Genomic DNA, 26547 nt, shown 5'->3' with positions numbered 1-26547 from the left:
ACAAAATATATATTTACTCCCTTCAACTACTAGTATTTGTACCAAGTCACAGACTTTATTCTTAGACTGTTCTAATTTATGTTGATAATTTACATGATTCAGTTCGCATAATTGTGAATTGAAACTATTGAAATGTAATGGGCGTGGCTGTATCGTCTTAATGAAAAAAAGGGATTAACAATACATGTGTAAGGTTGATACCATAGTCCTGTAATTTAAAAACAAATTCAAATATATTAAATGTTTCATTAGGTTATTTCACATTCTAAAATTACATTTCTTTAATAGACATAAAGTAATGGATTCAAACTCTAACTAAGTAACCTGGGGTAAGTAGGGTACGCCCTGCTCTGATTTTATCAGAGAAATGTTATTAGCCGTGAGCTTTGTTAGCCGTAGTTCCCGGGGGACAAGTTATAGTTCGGGGCACGCCTAGGTTCCAGGCGGGGATTGATCGAGACGAGCGATCTGCAATATTCATGATTCGGCTCTAACCATTCGGGGAACACCTTAATCTGGCCGCTTGCGAAGAACATTCGCTTTATACGACTGTTGAAGACACAACCAATCCAGGAGCGGCTACATTATTTCTGGAGTGTAGAGAGGCGTCAGAAATAGCTGTCTTTATCATTGGAGATTGTGATTGCATCTGGCAGAAGCGTTTTGAGTCGTGACTGAAGAGAGGGGTTGTTTCGGCTGCTGATTTTCTCGGCGGGATTGCGCGGGATTCTCCCGGCACCTGTGTCCGTGGGACACCGTTACGCCAGAGGTGTCGGGTGGGACCAACACGCAGCTATGTCGCTCGTTTTTGAACTGTAAGAAATAGCTTAGCAGCGTGGAATTCATCCGCCACTGCTGTTTACCTCTGCCTGGAGTGTAAGTGGATTGGATACGACTACAGGAGGCATAACGGAACTAGTACAGGGATCAGTGCATCGGAATTCCTTGCTTCGACTGCATTTTCTTTGCAGTCTTGAGCTCAAAGAAGGAACTGGACTGATAAGAAGTAGACTTGGAATTCTTCGTTGATCTTTGCCGAGCCGGAATTTTCACCTGTGTGGACGAAGGAAATACATCTTCTACTTCAAGAAGCTAAATCTTCATTGATTGACTGTGGGTTTTGGTGATTCTGCTAGGAGACAAGGGGAATTGTAGGGTGGAAAGGACAAAGCAGAGAACAATTTTACAGCCCATAGTCTTAGAATCAAGCAAATTTAACTTTATGATACAACAAATACTAGCATTAAGTTTCTGAACTGTACGTTAGGTTTCTCTAAGACCTGTGCTTGATAGTGACAATTCAACTCTAGTTGATTGAACATTAGCTTAATAGGTTTCCACTGGCTGCACTTGCTACTTTTTAGGAGTTATATCTTGAGTCTGCATAATCTCCTAATAGTATCTTATTCCTTAATTGGATGGTAGCCATCGTTAATGTGTGTGACTTACTTAAAGTATTCCATTTAGCATATTGAACCCAAGTAATCTGGAATCTGTTTCCAGACGTTAACTGTTCTAAATTGAAATTACATAGGCTATTGAAGTACAGCTACTGTAGTGAACCTTTGATTATTGTTGAACTGGATGATACTGGTATAGACTGGTTATAGACCAGTTTACGTGTAGATTGAGCTGAATTACACTCAACATACAGGAACTTATTGAACAAGAGTTAATGTTACTCTAGAAAATGAGTCAGCCTGACCTGATAATGATTGAACTTTGTGCTGAGCGAACCGCTTCAAACTAGTTTAACTGGATTGAATCCTAAGAAGAATACTTCATTGTGGACTGAAGAGAATTGAATTTTCTTGACCTAGATTATACTGAGCAGAACTGAACCTGTTTTACTGGCAAAACGTTCCAGAAGAAACTGGTTTACGAGGATTGATCCCTGAGAACAAAACTTTTAGACATTTCATTATGATCTGAGGAGAACTGTATTGTGTTGATGCAGAGGATACTTGGCAGAATTGATCTAGCTTCACAAATGTACAGATATGGAGTGTAACAAGTCGTTCAGTGTGATATAGCTAGCTGCCACTGCGCTGCGTGCCTGCGAAGCTGGTGTGTTACGTTGAAGGTTGGTTATACCGGCTATACCGGTACAGATACAGAAACGACATAGCAGACGAAACTGATTTAAGTTGATATATCCCTAGGAACAATATTGGTCTGAAGAGAACTGAATTGTGTTGACCTAGAGTATATAGAGCAGAACTGAACTATACAGCTAGACGAAAGGTTCCAGAAGAAAATGGATTAACCCCAGACTCTGAGACTGAGACTTTTAGACATTCTTGGTCGTCTGAAGAGAACTGAATTGTGCTGACCGACTAGGCAGAACTGATCTCGCTTCACAGGAACGACTGGAAGAAACCAAGATGGAGACGAAAGTGAAACACAAGATAAAGAACAACATCCTCCTCGTGGAGACCAGTCTACAGCCTCCGGAGAAGAACAACGCTAGCGTGATGTTTTATTTCATGTCCGCTGTCTCCTGCTGTTTCAGGCGTCTCAAGGACGAGTTCGCGAACTACGAGCAGGCCGTGAAGGAACTGGGGGAGGAGAAGAAGCAATCGTACGGGAACGTGGACTCCGGCGCGGTCTGCGAGATCTGCCACAAGACGAAGTTTGCGGAGGGTTTCGGGCACACCTGCGTGTACTGCGAGCTGAACGTGTGCGCCAGGTGTGGAGGGAAGGTCACATTACGTTCTAATAAGGTAAGAAGACTTTGACATTTTGCATGTTCATAGTTGCAAGCACGACAGCAGAACGTACTGCACCTGCACGAAACCCGTAATGTGTTATGCATAACACTTCGGAAGAACATCTCATATAAGGTAATATTTGCGCATATAAGGATAACACTCCGTCTGTAGTTTCCAAATGTTATGTCAGAAAATATATTGTCTTCAACCGGCAAAATTCTAATGCAACATTGACCAAAATCCAACGAAAAATGTGAAAAATGGGGGTTTTGCATAGGTGCAGTACGTTCTGCTGATGTGCTACAGTTTCAGTGTTATAAAAGTAGGTTTGAGGTACATGTAGTACGTGTGAGATTTGTCTTATATGCTCAGGTATATATGTTACATCCCAATAAGGTAACTTACCTTTACTGTAGACGTACCTACTTTCATACACACTCAGGTTTAAGGTGCTTAGGCCACACCAATTTAATTTGTTGGTTCTCGGATTTTTTCAGAAAAAATATGAAGCGACAGGGCGAAAAAAAAAAATTAAAACAGGTCTAGGCATCCTATTATAGGCTTAAATGCTACAAAATGAGCCATGAAGTCAACACAAAAGGCTGGGTTAAAATTTAAACATTGAATTTTGAACTTTTAATCAAACCACTGCAATGATAGATGGGAAAACTGTAACAACTAGGAAGAAAAGGACTTTCCTCAACTGTTGGGGGGCAAAACATGAGCATTTTTCAGTTGATTCAGGACCAGAATCAATTTTTTTTTTTGCAAATCAGAAAAAAACGAAGAGGCGAATCCGAGAACCAACAAATTAAATTGGTGTGGCCTTATTTTTAACTTGCATGACATTTTAAATTTGCTTTATTGTATGTAAAAGGACAAATTATAAAAGAAAGAAGCTTCCTAATGTTCCAGTATATGAAAGGCAAAAATGTGCAATGCAAATGGAAGTGTTCATACATTCATTCATCAAACAAATGATGCTGTTTTTACAATGATAGTTAAAAATGTGTCATTTTTACTTGGTAATTGCCATGAAGCTAGAACATTTTTCATTTTCTCTTGCATGTCGAAAACAAATTGAGGAAAGCTGTAATTCTGGAAGAGAATTAGAGACATAAATTCTCTTCTGCTTGACTTCCTGAAAGCACTCATCAACTTCATGATATATGTTCAGTGGCAATGAATTAGCCATGTTAGATGTCTGTCTGCCTGACTGCAGCCATTTTGAACTTGAATGCATGATGCAGTGCAGATAAAGCCACACCAAGTAAATTTTATGGATGACGTCCGCGCGCGCATTGATTTTGGCCTGTTCCTAGAAAAAAAAAAACAAGAAATTCCGCTCCCCATTACTATGACCAAAGAGTCACGACAGTGCCGCAAATTGTCAGATTGATGTGAAACCCGTAACGCCGAAAGCCTGTGCCTGGTTAAAAAATGGAAACAAAAATGAAAAAAACAAAAAAAAATGGCACTGAAAAAAAATCCTGTCAATAGCTCCAAAACAGTGCCATTTTTTGAACTATTAACAGACAGGACGGTCCTGTCAGCAGTGCAATATTCCTTATCTAGGCATCTTGTTTTTTAGGGCCCTTCTTGTTTTTTTTCGCCCTCTCGCATTAGATTTAGGGTCTCCAAAGGACGTCATCCATAAAATTTACTTGGTGTGGCCTAACAGCATATCAAAACTCCTAGCTACATGTCGTATGTACTGTTGAAGGTTAACTGGGATAGATGAAGGTCAAATAGCACACAGATTTCAGTGCTAGAAATACTTTTTTTTCAGTCTTCTGCAATATTGCAGAATGTGAAAATTTTGTTCTGCAATTCAGAAATACATTCTGCAAATACAGAATTTGTAAGTCTGAACCTAAACCCACGGCATATACAAAATTAATTGCATGTTGGTAAACATTTTCAATTTGAAAGATACACTTAGAATTACTAATGTATTACGTACAGTCAGTAGTAAACACAAAATTAAAGCTCTTTAAAAATATTGTACCGACACTATTAGACCTCTAGCCTGATTTTTTTGAAATTGCAAAATTGCAGGTTGCATAATTTTTCTTTTGCAATGTTGAAAATTTCTCTGCAAAATGCAGACTGTAGATTGGTATTTCTATAACACAGGATTTAGAATATGCTCACCCTAATCTTCTAAAACAATAGATTCCTTCTACTTGGGCCGCTATCCCACTTGTATTCGACAAATGTCTCCAAAACAGCTATGACTCCTAATTTGGGATGAAACCCTTTCCGCTAAATGTCCCAAACCATCCATTTTGAAGGGTTATGGGGCCATAGGGGAGACATTGAGTAGGATCTAATGTTGAGTGTTTGGCGCCAAGAGCCCCAATCACCAATGCCTTAGTTTCCATCTATAAGTCAGCCAATCTTAGGTGCTCTCAACAATAAATAGGGGGATTTTTGTAATAAAGGACGTTTCCAACAGAAAATAATGAGTTTTCTATCTACGTTCTTTTGTATAACGAGGTTTCATTTGAAATGTAAATAGACAAGCACGGTGTGCTGTTATTCATTCGAATTTGCTGCACCTCAATTTTGAGACAGTAGAGGGTTGGCAGTGTATTTCAGTTTGTTGCAATCAATGGGAATACTGTACTTTCTGATAGTGATTTTTTTCCTGAAAAATTGACTGAAAACTTAATGATACCCTGAACCTTTGGAAATCAGTATGGGAACCCATAAGATTAAAAACAAATAGATAAATAAATAAATAAACATGTCATGATTTAAAGTATAATCAAACTTGTCCAATAGGCTTCCTCTTCAACCACCTTTTCACAGTCCTGAATTCTTTTCCCAACCATTAATTGACTTCTGCAAAAATTCTACCTGTTCAATACCATTTTACCTCAGTCCCCTGGGTGGTCTTTTGGGGCAGGTTTGACTGTATTAGTGCACACTCCCTAAGGGTTTTTCTAAACAGGAATAAGGGCGCTGCTCCCTCATGTAACCAGTCAGTGTCCCCATATCAATTTTCAGATTGAACCCTAAGTGGCTACTTACACAACATTTAGTCTTCAAAGCTGAAATACTGGATGCACCCAAAATTGGAGTTGTGCACCTAATATTTTTCTGTGGGTGCACTGGTGCACCCAAATATTTTTGTAGGAATTTTTAACATTAGAAATGTATAATAGTATACCGGATATTCTTGGTCTCTAAGTGTCAGAAAAATAATAAAATCTTTGTTAAAGTACTTGTTAAAGATTTTGAAGTTAGCTCTGATTTTAGATTTAAGCTCAGAAGAGGTACAGTAAGACCTGCAATTAGGTTTTTTTTCATATGGTGCACCCGAAAAATTTTTTGTGCACTTAATTTTTTAGGTTGGGTGCACCAGTGCACCTATTCCCAAAAATGAATTTCGAGCCCTGCTTTCTCAAAATGATCAGTGACATGTAAAAACAGTACATAACAATGCATTCCAGCATTACAAACTGTGTTACTCTCATAAAAAAACCCACTTGGTAGCTTCGCTCCCTCACCATGCTTGCGATGTGCTGCCTCGTGCTAAAATTTTCTAGGAAAAGCCCTGCTCCCTCCTTGGGTGTGGTGAAAAGTTGATGAATGTTCCCAGCATGTGTGTATGTGAATACTGCGTGACTATACTCTCTTGGGGTAAGAACCCCCACTTGGCTGTAACACATGTGTAGATATAGTAAGTAATGTAGGAACATGGTGGGATTGATGATAAGGCCATAGCAAGTAAATTTTATGGATGACATCCTCTAAAGACTCCAAATCTAATGCGATAGGGCTAATAAAACAAGATTCCTACATTTTCAAATCTTGACATAATAAACCTTGTTTAACAATGTTTTCAATAATTCTAAAAATGGTTTTGATTCAGTGGAAACATCACATATAAACAGCCACCATCATGTATAAAAGGAATGAAATACTTCACTGCATCAAGATAAAAGACATAACAATAAATAGGAGCCTTGTCTTGTCTCTCTTCATACTTACCTGCCACCCATGTTCTGGCATGGCAACAGACATCTTTGCCCATTTTTGGCATGTTGACCACTGTCAGAGGGCAACAAATTTTTTTTCCAAAATCAAGTGAAAATCAATGCACGTGTTGATGTCATCCATAAAAATTACTTGCTGTTACAACAATTTTATTTGTTGGTTCGTCAATTTTTTGAAGAAAAAAATAAAGTGACAGGATGACATACCACCCTGGTTAACATTTCAGACAATGAATATGGAACATTTAGTGCAGGAATAAATGGAAAACTTTAACAACTATGTAGACAAGAATTTTTGTCAACTATTGGTACCAAAATATCAGCATTTTGGGGTTGATACATTCATTGTACCCTGAATGTGAGATTTTTTGCAAATCATACAAAAATGGAACAGGCGAATTTGAGAACCAAGGCATTAATCAAATTGGTGTAGCCTAATGTTCTGTTTTTATTGATGGCCATACTAAGCCGTATGTTGCATAACAGAAATGATACATGTATATAATATCGCATAGGGTGTGGTCATGGATTGAAAATGAAAAGCAAGAAATGTATTCTATAGTGATGATAGTGCTTAATTGAACAATTTTCAATCGGGTAGAAAGACATTGGTCAGAGGGCCATTTCTTTACAAGAGGTGTTGAATAACAATGAAAATTCCACACATCCCAGTTTTATTGAATGAGGCCACCAAAATTTCAGAACCAAGGACAGGCACTGGTAACTGTTCGATAATATGTTAAGTCCTAATTGTTACTGTATTACAGTCAGGAACAGGGGGATTGTTAATAGCTGTCCATGGTTCTAATGCTTCCAGTACTTAGGAAAGACATATAGGAACTATTTGAATCTAACTGTCAAATTGTTGATAATTTTTCATGGCACTGATACTTTCAGTACCAAGGACAGACACCGGTAACTTATTAAAGTTCTGATTTTTGCAATATCACAGTCAGAAACAGTAGAAATGTTAATTGCTTTGTATACTAGCACTTTCAGTACCAAGGACATACATAGAGACAATATCTTAAGTTCTAATTGTTGCAGTATTACAGTTAGACATAGTCAAAATGTTGATAGCTTTCCGTGGTACGAGCACTTTCAGTACCAAGGACAGACACAGAAAAGTTAGATAGAATCTCAAGTTCTAATTGTTCCAATATACAGTCAGGAACAGGCAAAATGTTAATAGCTTTCTATAGCACCAATACTTTCAGTGCTAAGGACAGACACAGAGAGCTGTTCGATAGTATCTTTAATTCTAATTGTTTCAGTATTACAGCCAGAGATAGTCAAAATGCTCATAGCTTTCCATGGTACTAACACTTTCAGTACCATGGACACACACACGGAGCTGTTTGATTGTATCTTTAACTCTAATTACAATTAGGAACAGGCAAGTACTAACACATCCACATTCAGTACTATGGACAGCCACCATCCACTGTTTCATAATGATACCTTAAGTTACAGTGTACAAACTTACTTTTTTGGGCAGGCAAAAATTATGTTGCCCATCAGAACTTTAGGTTGCCCCACCTATAAGTTACTACTTTCCTCAAATTAACTAATGTTACGTACATAAGCCTTTGACAATATTTCTAACATCCTTTAGTTAACTGATACTAGTAATAGCCATTAATACCTAAAAGTAAAAAGCATCTGCCAGATACAGTGGTGCAAGCCAAGTGGGCATGATTTAGGGGGGGGGGCATTCTTAAAATTCAGGTAGCACACTGGGTTACCTAGGTCCAAAAATAGGTTGCCCCAAGTAAAATTTGGTTGCCCGGGGCAACTGGGCAACCAGGTATTTTGCACGCTGAGTTATGATAATTTTTGCCATTTTGCAGTCAGGAACAGACGAAATGTTAAGACTTTCTATGGACCATGGAAAGACATGGGGAGCTGTTTCAAAGTATCTATGAGTCTAGCTAATGCAGTATACAGTCAAAGAAAGGCAAACTGTCAATAGCTTTCCATAGCCGTAACACTGTCAGTACCAAGGACAGGAACAACACTCTATTGTCACAGATCTAAATTGCTTTGTAGTGTCTTAGTGCAAATATTCTCAATAGATTAGACAAGTGAGATATTGATTGCTATCCAATCACATTGGTAAGAGTGATTAAAACCTGATTAGTTGTTCCGTATTTAATCATTCTTTCAGATAGGGCTGGTGGGAGTCCTCGCTAAGGCCACAACAATTTCATTTCTTGGTTAACGGATTCGCCCGCTTCATTTTTTTATTATTTGCAAATTAAAAAAAAATTCAGAATCAACTGCAAAATGCCCATATATTGCCTTGAACTGTTAAAAACAGACCTTTTCTTCCTACTTGTTAGAGTTATTCCATCTTTCAATGCAATGGTATCATTAAGAGTTCAAAATTCACTGTTTAAATTTTGAACCAGGCTGGTGTGTTGACTTCATGGCTCCTATCGTACCATTTTGGGCCATAATAGGATGCCTAGGCCTGTTTTTATTTTATTTTTTTTCACTCGCCCGCTACATTATTTCTCTAGAAAAATCTGTTAACCAAGAAATTTAATTGGTGTGGCCTAAGGCGACAACAATTTTATTTGTTGGTTCATCGATTCTTATAGAAAAAAAATTAAGTGACAGGGCGACAAAAATAACATGCCTAGACATCTTATGATAGCCTGAAATGCCACGATAGGAGCCATGAAATCAACATACATGGTTTGTGATTGAATTTCAAGCAATGAAATTGATAGATGAATAACTGTAATAACTGTTGCGGCCAAATATGAGCTATTTTGAAGTTTTTCAGAACCTGCATTTTTTTAATCAGAAATGTGGGCATACCAGAGAAACAATTGTAGTCTAATTTGGTGTGACCTAACAAAATTGATATGTTTTTAGAAGTCCTTCATTCTTACTTTGTGTTTTTTGTGTAAGAAAATCTGGATCTCTGGTTAAATGTTGTCTAAAATGTTTTAATTTAACTTGTGTCATGAAGTTTCTCCCATATAGAAAAAATGTTTGGGATCAGAAAAAGCCACACAAGAAATATTTGCACAATTTTGTATATTCTTTAGTTCATGTTATGCTCAAATTTTCAAATCGTGATGCAATTTCTGCATCACGATTGTTTGTTTTGATAAAAGATTTTCTTTTACTTTAAAATCACATTTGAAGTCATCTTCACTGCAGTAAAATTCTCCCTAGCCCACTCCATAGTGGAGTTATATGATATATATAAACACCTTACAGTCCTGCTGGTCTTCCCAGAACTAATCAATATTTTATGCCAGCAGCCAGCATTTAGAGGAATAAGTATGGTTTATAATGTAAGTCATCTCCCTGAAGCAGCTTATAACGTGCTCATATCTCAAAATAGCATCTCACATACACAACATAACCATATTTGGTGCATTGCTATGAATTTTTGAAAGTACTTGGACGTTCTTGGGCAGTGGAATTGTGAAGCTGTGAATAATTTCATCAGGTTATCTGATACCAGCCCAGAAAAGAACAAGAAACAGTCATGCATTCAAGTTATCAACCAAGAATTGAGGTGTTCAAAAGCTATATATTTTCCAAGACAACAGTTCAGGAAAGTCCTTTTCTTCCTACTTGTTACAGTTTTTCATCTACATGTATCAATGCAGTGATTTGATTAAGATCCAAAATTCATCGTTTAAATATTAACCCAGCTTTTTGTGTTGATGTCATGGCTCCTATTGTAGCATTTGGGGCGATAACAGGATGCCTAGACCTGCTTTTATTTTCATTTTTTTCTCCCTGTCGCTTCATTTTTTTCTGAAAAAATCCGAGAACCAACAAATTAAATTGGTATGGCCTAAGTTTATTGTACATTGTTTTTACACCACCATGCCCATCATTTCTTTATATCTCTATTTTACTTTGAAATTCTATCTGAGTTACAAAATGTGTTGTTACACCACACAACAAAATGGCATGCCTCAGCCCTGGGGTATTCTGTGTCAGGTGGCCAATATTGTCCTGTATTAAACTAATCCTAGCTCATAAATAATGAACCAGGTATAGCTGCCATTGCAATTAGATGAATCTGAGGTCCTGAACTTGGTGCTATGGACCATGTAGGGCAGATGGTGCTCGCAGGAAACGACGCTGAAATAAAAAAAAACACATTGGAATATCTTGAAAGTTCATCTGTGTTGGTAGAAATCATTATGAAGCAAGTTTAAACTGTAATTTCCAACACAACAAATTGGACTTACCCAAATTTTCGACTGTACAACTCCAGTCTTTGTCAAGGAATGACACTGTAATATGGGGAACTTTTAAACTTTAAAATCCATTCCTGACAAGGCTATTAATACTGGGATAATACAAAAATTTGACATGTTTATGAAAATCTGTGTTACATAGTCTAATTTTTAAGAGGTTATAGATAAATGCAATACTGTTTCTACCATCTTGGGCCAAAACAGGCTGGCCTGAAAATTTTTTCCTGTTACCTGCAACTTGGAAATTTGTCAAATGCTTTCCTGTAATGTTACCTTTCTACAAAAGTTTATACCCAAACCATATTGTTCCTTACAATCTTTTCTTGTGATTCACACCAAACCTAAATTGTTTTACCCTACCAAAGTACAAAATTTGTGGAGGAGTCAACATGACTTGTTTTGTCTCCCCCTCTATTTTGTAAATGGAGAAGTCAAATAAGGCCACACCAATTTAATTTTATGGTTAACGGATTTTTCTAGAAAAATAAAGTAGCGGGCGGGCGAAAAAAATAAAAAAATAAAAACAGGCCTAGGCATCCCATTAATAGTATTATGGCCCAAAATGGTACAATAGGAGCCATGCAGTCAAAATACCAGGCTGGATTAAGATTTAAACAATGAATTTTTAACTTTTAATGATACCACTGCATTGAAAGATGGAATAACAAATAAATCAAAAAGAAAAAAAGAGTACAGATCACAGGTGATATTTCGATTATGTTTTTGAGTAGAAGAGGCGTCACATAAGCGACTGTGCTTCTTGCCTAATACTTTGCATGTTTCAAAAGATATGTGAATAGATAAAAAAAATATTTTGAGCCCTGTGTAGAATTGATTGTAAAAGGTTGACCACCTTCAAGTTGTTTTATGTAAGACGACACACCTCAGTGGATTACAGCCAAATGAGGGCAGTTCTCCGATAGCCTATTGTGCAGCCTGTTTTATGACGCTATAAAAGGCACCATGTGACCGCGCTGAACGAACTTGAAAGCTGCTGCTGCTTTTATGGGGAAACTGCCGACCTGGGGTGCTTTAGTGGGCTTGTCAGCTTCCTGTGTGCCTGACCTGACTCAGGTCTTTGGGGGTTTGGTGGATTCTAACTAGTGCCGTGTACCTGTTCGCTGGATCGAATGTTACGATTCAATTAAAAAAAACTTGAACGTCTGGAACCATTTCTGGACTTCATGTGACATTCCCCTTTTTGTTCTAAATCACCTAAAATCTTCTGAATCAATAGATGATACAATCTGCCATTTCTGAATACCTCTTGGTAGAAAAATTCAGAAAACAAAAATGGTTGAAGTTCGATAGGACATACCAATGACTATTAGTGAGTATGTGATACCAGCCCAGAAAAGAACAAGAAACAGTCATGCCTTCAAGTACCAGAGTTATCAACCAAGGATTGAGGTGTTCAAAAAGTTAACTCATTCTTTCCTTAGAACTATTCACATAGTGGAACTTGCTGTCACCAAGTACAAGTACAGTAGGGGCATTATCATTAGATGGCTTTAAACAATGTTTAGAGTTAGATGTTCAAGGGTTATTAGTTGTAACAAGCCGTTCGGTGTAATGTAGCCAGCTGCCGCCACACCGTGTGCCTTTGAAGCTGGTGTGTTATGCAGAAGGGCAGTTATACCGGCTATACCAAGACAGATACAGATACCTTGATGCAGAAGTGTAACTTTAGCCAGTAGTAACACAGTGTTACCATTAGAATGGTGGCAGCTTCCACTTCAGTCAAGATGACATTACCAATAGCGTCCAAAATGTGGACATCCGACATCGTAATTGGTAATTCGAGGCCAGTTTATGAGCAGTGATCTGGCTGTGATAGTTGTTTGGATCAATGTTGGGGGGCAGATGCGCCCGAGGTGCAATAAAGAACTCGATTCACGCCTGTTTTATAGTTGTGGGCTGTTCTAGATGAAAGGACTGTTCCAACTTGTGCACTTCTGATTCTGTATCTTTTATAATAGCTCAGGTACAATCACCCATCAATGTAACATACTAGCTTCGTAGGCATGCAGTGTGACAGCAGCTGGTAAAATTATACACCCTGTCACATCTAGCCTTTACATACCTAAGTCTGCAATAGTAGGATGATACATTTTCACGTACTGTGAATACTTTTTAGCAACGAGTTGCTACAATACGAGCAATCGCCATGACGTCATGGTAAGCAAAAAGCGGGTAACAGTTGATTTCCCTACCAATAATCGCCTTCATATAATTGTCTTGTGCATTTCTTATACTTAATAATATGTAAAGTCCACACAATTCAGGAGTACTATGTACCCCTGCTATGTTGACTATTTTTAATAAAATTGAAAAAATTGAAATTGAAATATAATTTGTGTAAATATATAATGTAAACAATAACAGCAGTCGCTCGTATGATTCTATGAAAAAAAGTTTTTGAATACATAAATCCTGGGTTGATAACTCTGGTTCTTAAAAGCATGTCTCTATCATTGTATTTCTTGTTCTTTTTTTAGGTACTAGGTACTAAATAGTTGGTACATCCAACAGTTTATTAATAGTCATTTTGCACATCATGCAATGAATCTAGCTTTTTTGCTGCCAAAGTATCCATTTGTCCATGAAATCAGGAAATGAGAATAATGCCCAGTTAGAGATTTTGGTCTTCTTCTAATGAATGGAGATAATAAAATCAATAATGGTTAATTTCATAGATAAATCAACATAGCATCTCAGTTATTGATCAAACCTTGCACTGATGTATTTCTATGTGGAAGGAATTTAAAATAAATTCATTGTCATGATTTTATTGAGAGCATTTTGATACATATATAGTAAATTTTGCTTGTTTGCTGAATAGGCATAAGTTAGAAAGATCTGCCATAGTATAACCATATAGTATGACTATTCCTATATGCTGTTTCTATTTTGTATGTAAAACATATTTGTACTTATTGACCTTTGCCCTTTATTGAACGACCTGTGACCTTATCCTGTCATGTGCCCTTTGACCCCATTAGTTTCTTAACACAGTTGATTGACACCCAGTGATTTGTCAAACAGCTGACCCTACGGCTGATAGAAATTCTCCTTGCCTTATTGTTTGATGTGATCCTCGAGAAAAAGTAATTATGATGGTTGACTACATAAAACGATAACCGACTCATGAAATGCAGAGCAGAAAATTGGTATCAATGTCTAGCATTTACTGGTAGGTATAGCAGGGCTCAAAATAATATTTTGCAAGTGCAGGTAAATTTGGAACTATGTATAGGTTTTTGTAGGTCTATCTGCACCTAACCTGCACTGCATGAGCAGAAAATTGATACCAGTTTCTAGCATTTACTGGTAGGTATAGCAGGGATTGAAATAACACTTTGTACATTTTGTTAAGTGCAGGTAAATTTGGAACTGTGTTTTTTGTGATCTATCTACACCAAGCCTGCACTGGTCCAAAAGAGCATCCAGTTTAAAATAGCAAAATGCACACATAATATTAAACATTGAAAGGGATAGAAAATAAATGGTACTGGTAATATTTGCCCATGTTCGACACCCCAAATGTTCTGACAACAGACATTATTAAGGACTGTGGGCATTTGAACATACAATTGTACAATGTATAAGGTCCCCAAACTTGTCCAGTGTGGGGTATGCAGAAAAAGAAATGTATTTTGAGCCCTGTAAACCGTGTAGATCACTACTCAAGCCAGGACTTGCTGAATGGACATTAAAACGTCCCACAGTACATCAATTGTGGTTTGACCCTTGGTCTTAGGGGGCAATATGCAATCAGGGTAATAATGTCGGCTAAATCAACCATACTTCTTCATTAGGGCAAAGTCAATGTGGAGGGGGCTGCTTCAAGTTATTATTTTGTTTCTTATACAGTGGTAGAAATACTTCTTCTTTTTTTTTTTCTAATCAGTGCAGAGTGAACCTGATCTTAACATCGTATAACGATGATCTTCAGTTCAATATGTCACATCAATTCCCCTTGCTTAATTACACATACATACCCAGCGTTTGCAATATTGTAGAATTTCACAATTTCACAATTTTGCAAAATTTTGAATTCTGCAAATACACAAACTATCATAATGGCATATACAAAATTGCTTGTTGGCAAACATTGATTTTTGCATGCAATTTGAAAAATACATGCAAAACTAATATTTTTTACGATGCCAGTAGTAAACAATGTTAAAATTGTTGACACCATTAAACTGATATTTGCAGTCTGCAAAATTGCACGTTGCTTAATTTTTCTGCAAAATGCAGACTGCAGATGGGTATTTCTAACACAGACCCAACCAACACATTGTATATTGGATATTCATTGTACGTTGTAGGAGTTTCCTTTATTTAAAAATCTATGAAAATATTTTATGATATATTGTGTATTGATATATTGTGTATCTCCCTCCAGCCTTCGGGCGATCCGACCTGCAGTTAAGCTGGTACCTCAGGCGATATGGAATACACCATGTGTATTCAATATGGACTAGAAAAACGTATTTCCCAATAGTTTTGTTGATTGATGGATTGATTGAAGAATCATTGAATTGACAAATACATACTTTCTTGTTTTCCTGCAGAAACTGTGGATATGCAATCTTTGCCGCAAGCAGCAAGAAATCAAGATGAAGTCTGGAGCTTGGATCACCGGGAGGCCAGGGTCCTTAGATCTAGAAAAGGAAGGTCCAAATTCCGCCGCAAACAAGGAAAACGAAAAAGGCACCCGTTCCGACACGGAGGGGCGGCCGCAGGAGAAGCGGGCCAGATTTCAAGATGACGCCAAGATGGGCATTTCACCCGGCCAGGATAAGGGCAAGGATCCAGACAAGGAGAAAGATGCAAGTAGCGAAAAACTAACTCCCACCAGTAAACAACGGGTTTTGCATAGGCAGATTTCCACCAGGGGAGGGGAAGAATCCGGGGAACGACGGTACAAGACCAGGGAGGACTCGGGGGTGGGATCTCTCAGTATCGATCAAAATAAATCTGGGAGCACGATTTTGGACTCCCGTCCACACACTGATATACCCCCCCAGAGGGGCTCCCAGAGAGCTGATGTGAACACGTTAGAACGACAGAATCGCGGTGATAATGCGCGGAAAAAGGACGTTCAACAACCCACACAACAGAAGCAGGTCACGGAGAACAAGATGATGAGAGAACAGGAGCCCCAAACTCGCAACGATCACGCTGTACGTGCAGACCGCGAGCCTCGCAAGCGGAGAGATGGTTCCCCAAAATCCCTTCCACCGGAGGAAAGACTACCTACCAGGCAAGCCGAGGGGAGAGAGGGAGTAATGAGAGAATTGAGAGAGGGAGGGAGAGAAACGAGAGAGGGACGAGAACGTCGTCCCGCTATTCGACAGCATTCTGCTGAGCTGCTAGAGCCGCCACGGAATTCTTCTCGAGAACGGCGACCCAGCGTGGGGGATCTTCCTTGGGAAAGGGAACGGCGTCCCAGCATGGGGGATGTGCGCATGACGGGGGAACCCCCACATTATCGTGAAGGTAGGAGCGCCTCACGTCAAAGTAGGCTGAGCCCCAACGAGGGTGGGCTTCCCCGTTCACCCTCGGCAGGTCCGTATGGTTCCAAACAGTATGTAGAAGAGCCAGATTACCGCAGAGGAAATTTATATCCGGCTAAACATAGGCAGTACGCTTCGCAACCTCATTTAGAAACGATGGATACTCAGGGTGGGCGTAGGGCACCACGGGGTCACCATGGCGCTAACCATGTTTCCATGGTAACAGGGAGGCCTGCTTCGCCAAGGTATGCAAACGGCCGGGATGTCTACGAAAGCAATAAACTTCAGGACCTTCATGGGCGTCGTGGGGGGCACCTGGAAGCACCTGGCTCGGTGTACAAACAGAAACGAGACGAGACCATGCTGAGGAACGATTCCCTCAGTTCCGACCAATCGGAGCACGTGAGCAGGCCCCCGCCTCCCAAACCGCACAAACATCGGAAGAACAAACGCGATCGGGCTCGTCAGCAGTCATTGTCCAGTTCCGAGGAGGAAATCCGGTCCACGCCGGAGTGTACAAGTTGTGACGACGTTGAACTGGAAAGTGAAAGTGTGAGCGAGAAAGGTAAGGTTCACTGTCTTAGAATCTGTACTTTTGTTTTCTTCTCATTAACAGTTTTACAATAGGAAGTTTCACGCTTTCATCTGTGTGTTGGCCAGATTCTTGCAAAATCAACTTTTTGGAATGGCTTACAACTGGGGGGAAATGGTGCAAATTGGTAAAATGGCTTTAAGTTAGTAGACTAACAAGAAAGGTGGTAATGGTAATTCCAATTTGGGTGGAATTGGCTATTTAACTCTACTTAACATTGCTGAAATAAAAGTACATCAAAGTACCTTTTTTGTCATAGTAATACTTAATATTTTTCTCATACTCATGATGTTTTCCTGATGTTGAGTGCTTCAAAAATTCCAAGCTTCAAATTCATAGTAGAAAGTAAAACAATCTGAAAATAAAAATCTGCTAAAATTCTTACTTGCAAAATTTTTGCAGTTTTTACTCAAAATCTGGGGAAAGGTAATTTTTATTGTTGAAACTTAATAGAAAATCTCAAAATTAAATAAACTTTGAATCTTGCTATAACAGGTAGATGGAAAAGGTGGAACTTTATTTTTGGTGCCACCATTTTGTAGCTGACATCACAACAAGTTTTCTTTCTTTCATTTTGTATATTAACCATTTTGTTATCATAGCTTTAGTGGAATTTAGGGCAATATTTGAAGAAAAATAGCTTACAAAGTTCTACATTATGTTTCCTTTTCAAAATAATAAAATAGAATATCTCATTTTAGGGAAACTTTCACGGATTGTTATGATTGGTTGTTGTGATGTCAGCTGACATGACTGGTTGGATGCTATGTAGTCATGTGACTTGTTTTGACCAATCATGCTTTGCTTACAGTAACATGGTGGTTAGAGCCCACCAAGGTGAGTGTTGCAGCCTCTGATTTGTCTAAAGGCTCAACTCTACTACCAGCATGTGTTGTTCTAATGCTTCACAGCGGTACAATACAGAAACAGAAAAAGAAGAGTGAGTCTAAAAATAATGCAAAGTGCACGCAAACTACTACAGGTAAAATTGTAGCATCTAGAAGAGGGCTAACCTACTTGTTTTGCCTTGTGTAGCGCTCAAATGCAGGAAAAAGCGGCAGCAACAGAAAAGGTTGGAATTGGAAAATGGTGAGCAAACCGGGTGTGCTTGCTAAATACGTAGAGTAGAACCTGCCCACCCCTGCCAGTAAAGTTCATCAGTCCAAACTTGTACCTCAAATCATTGAAAATGAACCGTTCCACTTTTTAATGGGGGTATTGGAGGAAGACTGGGCAAAGTTGTTCAGCTGTTGCCCAAACTTACTTCATTACACCAATATTTCAATTTCTGAAAACCTATCTTTTTGAAATAAGGACATTGTGGACTTTCAGGTAGGAATGGCCAGGCTATAATAGTAAAATCCATAAATTAAGAACAAATTTGAAAATTGACTCTAATCATGATGAGCTGGAAGCTTGAAAATCATAAGCTTGAAATATGTTTATGTGATAATAATCCCATTGGAATTGGTGGTTCAACATTTATATCAAATCTCACATTAACAATGATTTCTAATCTAATGATTGACATTGGTATCAACTAGCCAGGGTGTCATCCTGGTTAGTTAAATACGTCCACTCCCACAGTTGCTACTGATGAACGAAAACTAACCAAGATCTCACCCAGGCTAGGTACCAACATACACGAATAGCACTTCAAATAAAGTATCAATAAAGCAACAATCACAGAGTAAGAATAATATATACATATGTGCAGAGTAAAACTAAATCAAGAAAAAAAGTAAGGAAAATAAATTATGAAATATAAGAAACACCAGATAAAACAATGGATGTGAAGTATACCAAAATCTAAATGAAGCAAAACTAAAAACCTGAACAGCCATATATGCTATATAATATTTTAAAGACCTGCTTTTTGAATGTACTTAGTTGTCAGAGAAATACACAGTATTAAAATCAATGATTGCAAAGGTTCTAAGTTATATAAATGGACAAGGTTCATGTACAGGGAAAAATATATAAATATATAAAACAATGTCAAACTTAGCCCTAAAAAGTTTATACTCTGTGTCACCTGTAAATTATGTAACATTAATGACAACAAACAGAATCTCACATCATGATAAAACAAGCACACAACACCTGAGCATTCACAACACGCCACCAGCTTTGTTTCCAGTCATTCAACTGTTGCAGAGTCTTTGGGTATGTATCAACATGATTTGGCACAAGGACATCGCTCTATGGAGAAACAATGCCATCTAGCAGGACCACCCATACTGCAGCTGGTTCAGGTAATTCAACTAGAAGCGCCATCTTGCAGAAGACATGAGAATTGCAGACCCTTCAAGGAAGGTCTTTCAGCGTCTACATCAAGCGGAGTATGTGTGGACTGCAGACAATGTTAAATGATAAGAGCTTCCAAGCCTCTTGTGAACATGCAAAAGATCCATGTCATCATCAGATGGATTTCTGCTATGTTAGATGTCACATCTTGTCTCACTACTAATAAAATATTTTGGCGACGTCTCAGGGAGGATCCTAATGGTACAGTATTGTGTGCAGTTTGCAAGAATTTTAGGAATTGTAGAGGAATTTTGTTCACAGACATGGAATGTCCACAGGAATGTCTCCCAGCTCTGTTTGTTGACATGCCCACATTCCTGGAAACCCTTGGGAAAACCTGTCTGCCCTGGATGCCCTACTTTCTGTGACCCCGGGGCTCGTTCACTATACACTCAGGAGAGGGAAGGGTACCAAGGCTTCCTCAAAATCATGAAGTCATGGCAGTGCCATGCAAACAATAACCCTAACAGCAACCACCGTCGCCATGGGAATGTGTCTTTTCATTGCCAGTGTTGTTTCTCTTGTGTAGTTGAAGTGCTTCTGATTCCTGTTGAGTCCTATCTTGTAGAATCTCAAGATCCTCTTGACGTTTAAGCTTTAGAAGAATTTGGTTAGAACACTTGAAAGACTGAGGGATTTTCCTTTTTTCTTGGTATTGCCTGGTAAAGTGGTGTGTACAAGATAGCAGTTTCACCCATCTGGATACTTCAGTAACTGCTTGCATTGGGATTAGTACAACTTTGCTCAAGTCTCAAGAGAAAAGTCTTAGTTCTACTATCGCTTATCATGATCATGACATGATCTTTCTTAGCTCTGGGTCTTGAAACCTTTTAGGAGGTTTCAATTCACAAACCGTACTAAGATTTACATGTAGAAGTGTTCTTTATGCAACAGACACAGGCCAGGGATCAAACACTCTGACGTTCTTCATGTAACGGCATATATCAAATTGTAATTATCATGCAGCACTTTGTCAGTTCTAGGTGATACTGAGAAAGTCATGATGATTGATTTTGATTGATAAAGCAGACTTAACAAATTGCGGTATTTGAACATGTGAGGAATAGTGTTTAGGGATAATATTTCTGTATACTCAGCATGCAAAATACCTGGTTGCCCAGTTGCCCCGGGGAAACCAAATTTTACTTGAGGCAACCTATTTTGGAACCTAGGTAGCCTAGTGTGCTACCTGAATTTTAAGAATGCCGCCCCCCCCCCCAATTCATGCCCACTTGGGTTGCACCACTGTATCTGGCAGATGCTTTTTAATTTCAGGTAGTAATGACTATTTCTATTACTCTTACTAACTTAAGACTGTTAGAAATATTGTCAAAGACTTATGTATGTAATATTACTTAATTTGAGGAAAGTAGTAACTTATAGGTGGGGCAACCTAAAAATTCTGATTTGCAACCTAATTTTTGCCGCAGGTTGCCCATTGGGTAACCTGGTTCAAAAAAGTATTTTGTACACTGATACTATAAAATCTACACATGCAGCTTATGGTAATCTGTAATGTCATCTGATTTGATTCCACTTCCAGTTGCTACATGTTTGGTCAAATTTCTTGTTTCATTATTTGATTTATTCAAAACTGCATCGTAGCAATACAGTGTCTCCTTGAACAACTGGAGGCAAAACAAGTAACTGTATTACAATTGCCTCATTCCCTTCTATGGGAAAGAAAAATTCAATAAACAAGTAATTGAATTGCACTTGTTGTTGTCTGGAGGGAAAATTTGGCCATTAGTTATGGTACCACTGCTGCGAATGTTACAGTGTCTATAATATTGTCTATAGCATAGCAACTGACTTGTGAAGGGTTTTTCTCTTTCCACTTATCATTGCAGGACAGTTTTAGGTTTTTAGGTCAGGTCTTACTAATGACGTATCATAAATAAGAGGAGAGAAAATAATGATGATAATAAGGTTATTGTAAATTCTTGCCCGAGGGCTAATTGCGCCTGATGAATATGAACATGTTTGTAATTGCTAAGGTGCATACTTAGGCAATCTTCCCTAGATTTTTTTTCCACGATATCTACTAAGATATCTTATTGAAGATTACTATTTCCAGCACTGTTTTTCCTTGGGGTAAAGGTTTTTTTATTGCTTGGTAATTCCTCCTGAATGGACAGTAGGGTTGAAGCATTGGTCGTCTCCGCATTATTGACAGCTTTTCAGCCAAAAGTCCTGCTCAGAGGCAACATTTTCAAACGGCCCTCTCTGATCAATACTCCGGTCATGCTGACAGTGCAGTGCCAGCTACGGGTGAAGACAGCCAGGAATACCGCTCTAGTCCGCTCAGAAATCCCCGAGAGTCGCAGCATTGGACTTGGGAGTGAAGTGACGGGCCACTTTCACAGCAGCAATGGTTTCAGCACCAAGGAGAGACATGTCGAACCTGTAGGGTGCTTCTGCATTCATACCGGTGCTGATGAGATGCAGCTTGCAAAGCTGCAGGGAATGAACTGCTCTGATTAGATTGGGTGGAAGCCCTTCTGAGACTCTCTCCGTACACGGACGCACATGTAATCATCCTATCCTCGGGGTAAGGCATGGATAACAAACGGAAGCTGTCAGCAGTCTTTTTCAACCGTCGACGTGGCCTGTTCTTTCTGGGCTGGATTTAAGTCGATTTAAACATCACATCTATGAGGAGATTGCAGAGAACTGCTTGGATCTACGTACCAAACTAGGAAGGCAATTCCGTGATGTAGTGAGAGGATTGGCGAGGATTAGTCGTGATTGCTTCGGCCCGTTTTCCATGGATGCTACCGATTCAACACCGTACGACACGGAAATCAGCGATGCATTGGAAACAGATTATGTCCATCCAGGAGACAGTTCTACATGAGAAGTATTTGGGTCAGGTTTCCATGTTTATTGCCTACAGTTGTTTCTTATTAAAACTAATTAGGTTTCCATTCTTCGTTGGTTGTAGGAGGTAGTGGCTAATGCAGAGGTTGCCAAAGCGGTTGTTAAAGTTTTTGCGTCTTTACATGCTGCAAATTGAAATGTATTGCCATGTATAGATTAGTCTGGTTGGGGTCCCTGTATGTTGAAGTAATTGTCTCAACTGTTGCCTTCTAGTACCTTCGCTTGTCGTATAATAAGTCAAATTAGGATACTGGGAGTCAGTCTTGGGAATAGGTTCGTTGCTGAAGGTGGTTTTTGGTGATTATGACGCGGATTCAATTTCTTTCCATATTTCAAAAAGTAATTTGCCATCGCGTGGTTATATTGCGTAATGCGTGTTTTTGATTGCAGTCAGGATCGGAATGATAGGCCTGTCATGGAAGAAATGATGTCTTAAGATTCTTAACCCTCCTGCTACCGACTTAAGGTGTGACTGATAAAACTTGGGTGTGTACAAGAATATAGATTGGCACAAAGTATGAAACAGGTTATTTCATATTTTCATCTTACAGCAGCTTTGTGATTTAGATTAAGATATAGAGATATGATATTACAGAACGTAGTGATACATCCCATATCACCTTGGCCTTGTAATTGAATTTGGTTTTTCCTAATCGTGTATGTTCCCTTGACATAATATGCTCATTATTATTGATGTTGTACAATTTCTGCTTATGCATTAATAATGGGAAGAGCAACAAGACCGCTGCTATATCTTACCCACATAACCACCAGACTACTCATCGTCAAAATTGAAAAATTGCATGTATAAGCAGAACGTAACTTCTTTAAGTTCTAAGTGGAACATCACATTATCTGTTGGTGGAAGAAAAGTGCTCCGCTGAGGTGAATTTAAGGAAGTCGGAAAAGATTTTGTTTCTCGAAGGTGGTCCAAGGAACATGAAAGTAGGCTGGAGTCATCATTTTCTTCATTTTTTAAAATCTATGTCAGCTCTCACTCAGCATTAGCAGCCGGACTGCCTAGACAGAACGCTGTCAGAGTTTTGCGCTGAGGAAAGAATTCACGCTACAATCTTTGTCTGTCCCTGATCTTAGCGATCTCCATCAAAGTTCTCCAACAGTTGTTGGTACAAAGGTTTGTGTGTTGGTACAATTGTTGGTGTGGGAGACAGGGACAACCAGACTATTTTCGTGATGGGATTTTGACTGGCATGTCGCCCGCTGCACCTCTTTGTGTTTAGGAACATGAACCATTGATTTGGTACATAGGAGAATGTAAGGTTCATATAGGGTTTTCTCGAATGTGGTCCAAAGAACATGGAAGTTCTAGTCCAGTGGGATGGATTTTGCATCTTTTTGTTGCTTGATTTGGTACATTAGGAAAATGAAAGGTACTACCAGTAAGGCCTCAGGAAAGAAATTCAGCAAAGATTTCTTGAACAAGGTCCAAAGAACATTGAAGTTCTTGTCCAGTGGGATGGATTTTGTATCTTTTTGTTGTGTGATTTTGTACATTAGGAAAATGAAAGGTACTGAGGCCTCAGGAAAGAAATTCAGCAAAGACGTTCTTGAACAAGGTCCAAAGAACATTAAAGGGCATATGCTTCCTTTTGTAAGTTGCATTGGTACATTTCAGATGAAACAGTGGCCCACTTTGTACAGTGAATCCTGTATTATCTCAGTCAAGTGTTTAGTTGGGAGTGCCTTGGTGTATTTGATGGTCAATACTAGGGCACTTCTGTATCAAGTATAGCTCTGAATTGAAAGAGGGTATTCTTTGTAGTGCACATTGAAAAGAATGTTTCCTAGAGTGAATGAAGGGCTCGTGAATACGCATAACCAGGTTGTCAACCCAGAAAAGAACAAGAAACAGTCATGCCTTCAAATATCGGAGTTATCAACCAAGAATTGAGGTTGTGTGGTGTGTTACACCGAAGGGCGATTATACCGGCTATACTGATACAGATACTGGTAGATAAAGTTGTCATACAAGAGGGTTGATTCAGGTACAGACTTTAGAAGAATAAAAGGCTGTACTGTTGTGTTTTCCATAACTGTCTTCTCTTTTAAGTGTGGAAGTTGGGAAAGATTTGAAGTTGACCTACAATGTTCGACGCAAAGACACACTATGGATTCATGTCACATTTTCACATGATACTTGATTCTTCATGGCTTGTGACATAACCACCCAAGTTCTGTCAATACACATCTTATGGAAGTAGAGCCGCCCTGTTTTAATTACAAACCTAACATTTGAGTGAATTATGTGGAGACCAAAAAATCGATCATCTCTCCTTTGGGGTGTTTTTCTAACACAACGCGCAGGGATTTTTGGATGAATATGGCTTACAGTTGGTACTATGAAGGACAGATTGTAAGATACTTTCTGCATTATGCAACACGTTGCGAGACCTTTTCAAACTCTGTCCCACCCAAAATTGCATTCCAGACCAAAAGGGCAATGTTGAGAGCTGACCTTTGACCTAAATGTCTGAAGGCTTTCCTGTCAACATGAATTGATGAGGTGTTGCTATGGCAACGGCTTTCATGTTAAATCAGTCACAAGCATCCGTCATTATATAATGGCTTCAAATTGGCACAACTGTGGCAGTAATATTGTCTGTGGGCTCAAAACTCCCACCTGCAACCAATAATTGCAGAAACATGTCAGGTTGTAGGTCAATGAATTCTTGGAAAAATTCAACATAAGGCCACATCAAGTTAATTTGTTGCTTCTCGGATTGCCCTGACCATTTATTTCTGATTTGCAAAAAAATAAAAAAAATTTGTTCTAAATTAACTGCAAAATGAAAGACATATTTTGGCCCCAACGGTTGATATAACAATGCAATTTTGTTTCATTAAAAGTTCAAAATCTATTGTTTTAATTATAAACCAGCCTGGTATGTTCATTTCATGGCTCATATTGTAACATTTCATGGGGTGTCTTGGCCTGTTTTTTTTCCCCTGTCGCTTCATATTTTTTCTGATCATGGATGTCAGTAAATTTTTCTGAATCAGTTCTTTCAGATTCTTCTGAACAGGTCTATGTATTCTACGAAAAATGCAACATCAAGTTGTTTTTTCGTTACATCTCAAGATGATGTAATTTTTTTGAGTGTCATGAAAAACTGTTACCACTCTGTTGGGATTGACAGGAGTATCAGTGCATCATGCGTGTTAGTAACTTTTTTCTGAATCAGTTCTTTTAAGATTCTTCTGAACACATCTAAAAATAGTTTTATCTGGTTGGTAAAGTATAGGATACAGGAGTTCTCATTTACACAACCAATTACCAAGTGCCACCTACATCAGCTACATAGTGGTGAGAAGCAGAAATCTGGCCTCCAAGTTAGACCCCCTTTCCCATAGACGAAATGTTGCCTCTCTATCCCTCTTTTTTTCAGATATTTTCATGGTCATTGCTCTGTAGAACTCACCCAACTAGTTCCACCACTCAGAACTTTTAAGCGTTCCACTAGGTTCTCCACTAGCTCACACAACTTCACCGTCCAAATTCCTTGTTTGAAATCTTTTTACAGTGACAGTTTCTTTCCCCGTACGGCCAAGCTTCGGAATTCCCTCCCTGACAAGTGTTTCCCACCAACCTACAATCTACAGGCTTTCAAATCAAACATTCACTGCCATCTCTTGACATAGTCATGTTTCTCTCATATTTCTAGTTCAATGCTGAGAAGTGGTCGTATAGGCCTTGCATTGAACCACTCCATTAAAAAATCAACAACAAAAAAACCTCCAGTCAGAAGCTCTGATAAAGTCTAGACATCAAAACGTCAGCACTCTAGTAGGTGAGGAAATTGATTTTGTTAACGAGAACTCCTGTAACCCTCTTCTGAACATACTTTCAAAGTAAGGATCAACGTTTGTTTAGCACAGTCAGGTTAAAATGCAAAGGTTTTGACAGGGTTCATTCCAGTCCCCATGTGAGGAAGCAAAGGATTATGGGATCACACCCACATCTGGCAATATGTAAATCTTGGAGATACCTCTGGGGCCTTGGTAGGGACTTTTTTTACTCTTTTTAGAACAGGGATGACAATTCCATGAGAATTTCTTTTATCTTAAAAAGTCTATACTTGAAAAAGACTTTTCAAGACTTTTGAAAATTCCAACAGGTTTTGCAGAGTTTCAGGATTTTCTTGTTTTTTACTGTTAGGCCACACCAAGTAAATTTTATGGATGACGTCCTTTGGAGACCCTAAATCTAATGCGAGAGGGCGAAAAAAAAACAAGAAGGGCCCTAAAAAACAAGGTGCCTAGATTAGAAATATA

General features: G+C 38.7%; 1 protein-coding gene across 14 annotated transcripts in view; it reads left to right on the top strand.

Moving 5' to 3' along the window:
- LOC109476288 (regulating synaptic membrane exocytosis protein 1-like) overlaps positions 1-26547 on the top strand; it is a 169326-nt gene that overhangs the window by 46269 nt on the left and 96510 nt on the right. For 11 of the 14 annotated variants that reach the window (XM_019777187.1, XM_019777189.1, XM_019777186.1 and 8 more), the window contains 3 exons: positions 2513-2723; positions 15531-17040; positions 18103-18156. In XM_019777187.1, the coding sequence (XP_019632746.1) occupies positions 2513-2723; positions 15531-17040; positions 18103-18156 (1775 nt within the window). The remainder of the gene's footprint in view (positions 1-2512; positions 2724-15530; positions 17041-18102; positions 18157-26547) is intronic. The other 3 variants (XM_019777188.1, XM_019777191.1, XM_019777192.1) reach the window with 2 other exon arrangements.

Source organism: Branchiostoma belcheri, unplaced genomic scaffold (assembly GCF_001625305.1).
Source record: "Branchiostoma belcheri isolate BF01 breed outbred unplaced genomic scaffold, Haploidv18h27 scaffold37, whole genome shotgun sequence".
Classification (NCBI taxonomy): domain Eukaryota; kingdom Metazoa; phylum Chordata; class Leptocardii; order Amphioxiformes; family Branchiostomatidae; genus Branchiostoma; species Branchiostoma belcheri.
The sequence above is the reverse complement of the archived record's forward strand: the minus strand, read 5'-3'. Positions and strand labels throughout refer to the sequence as shown.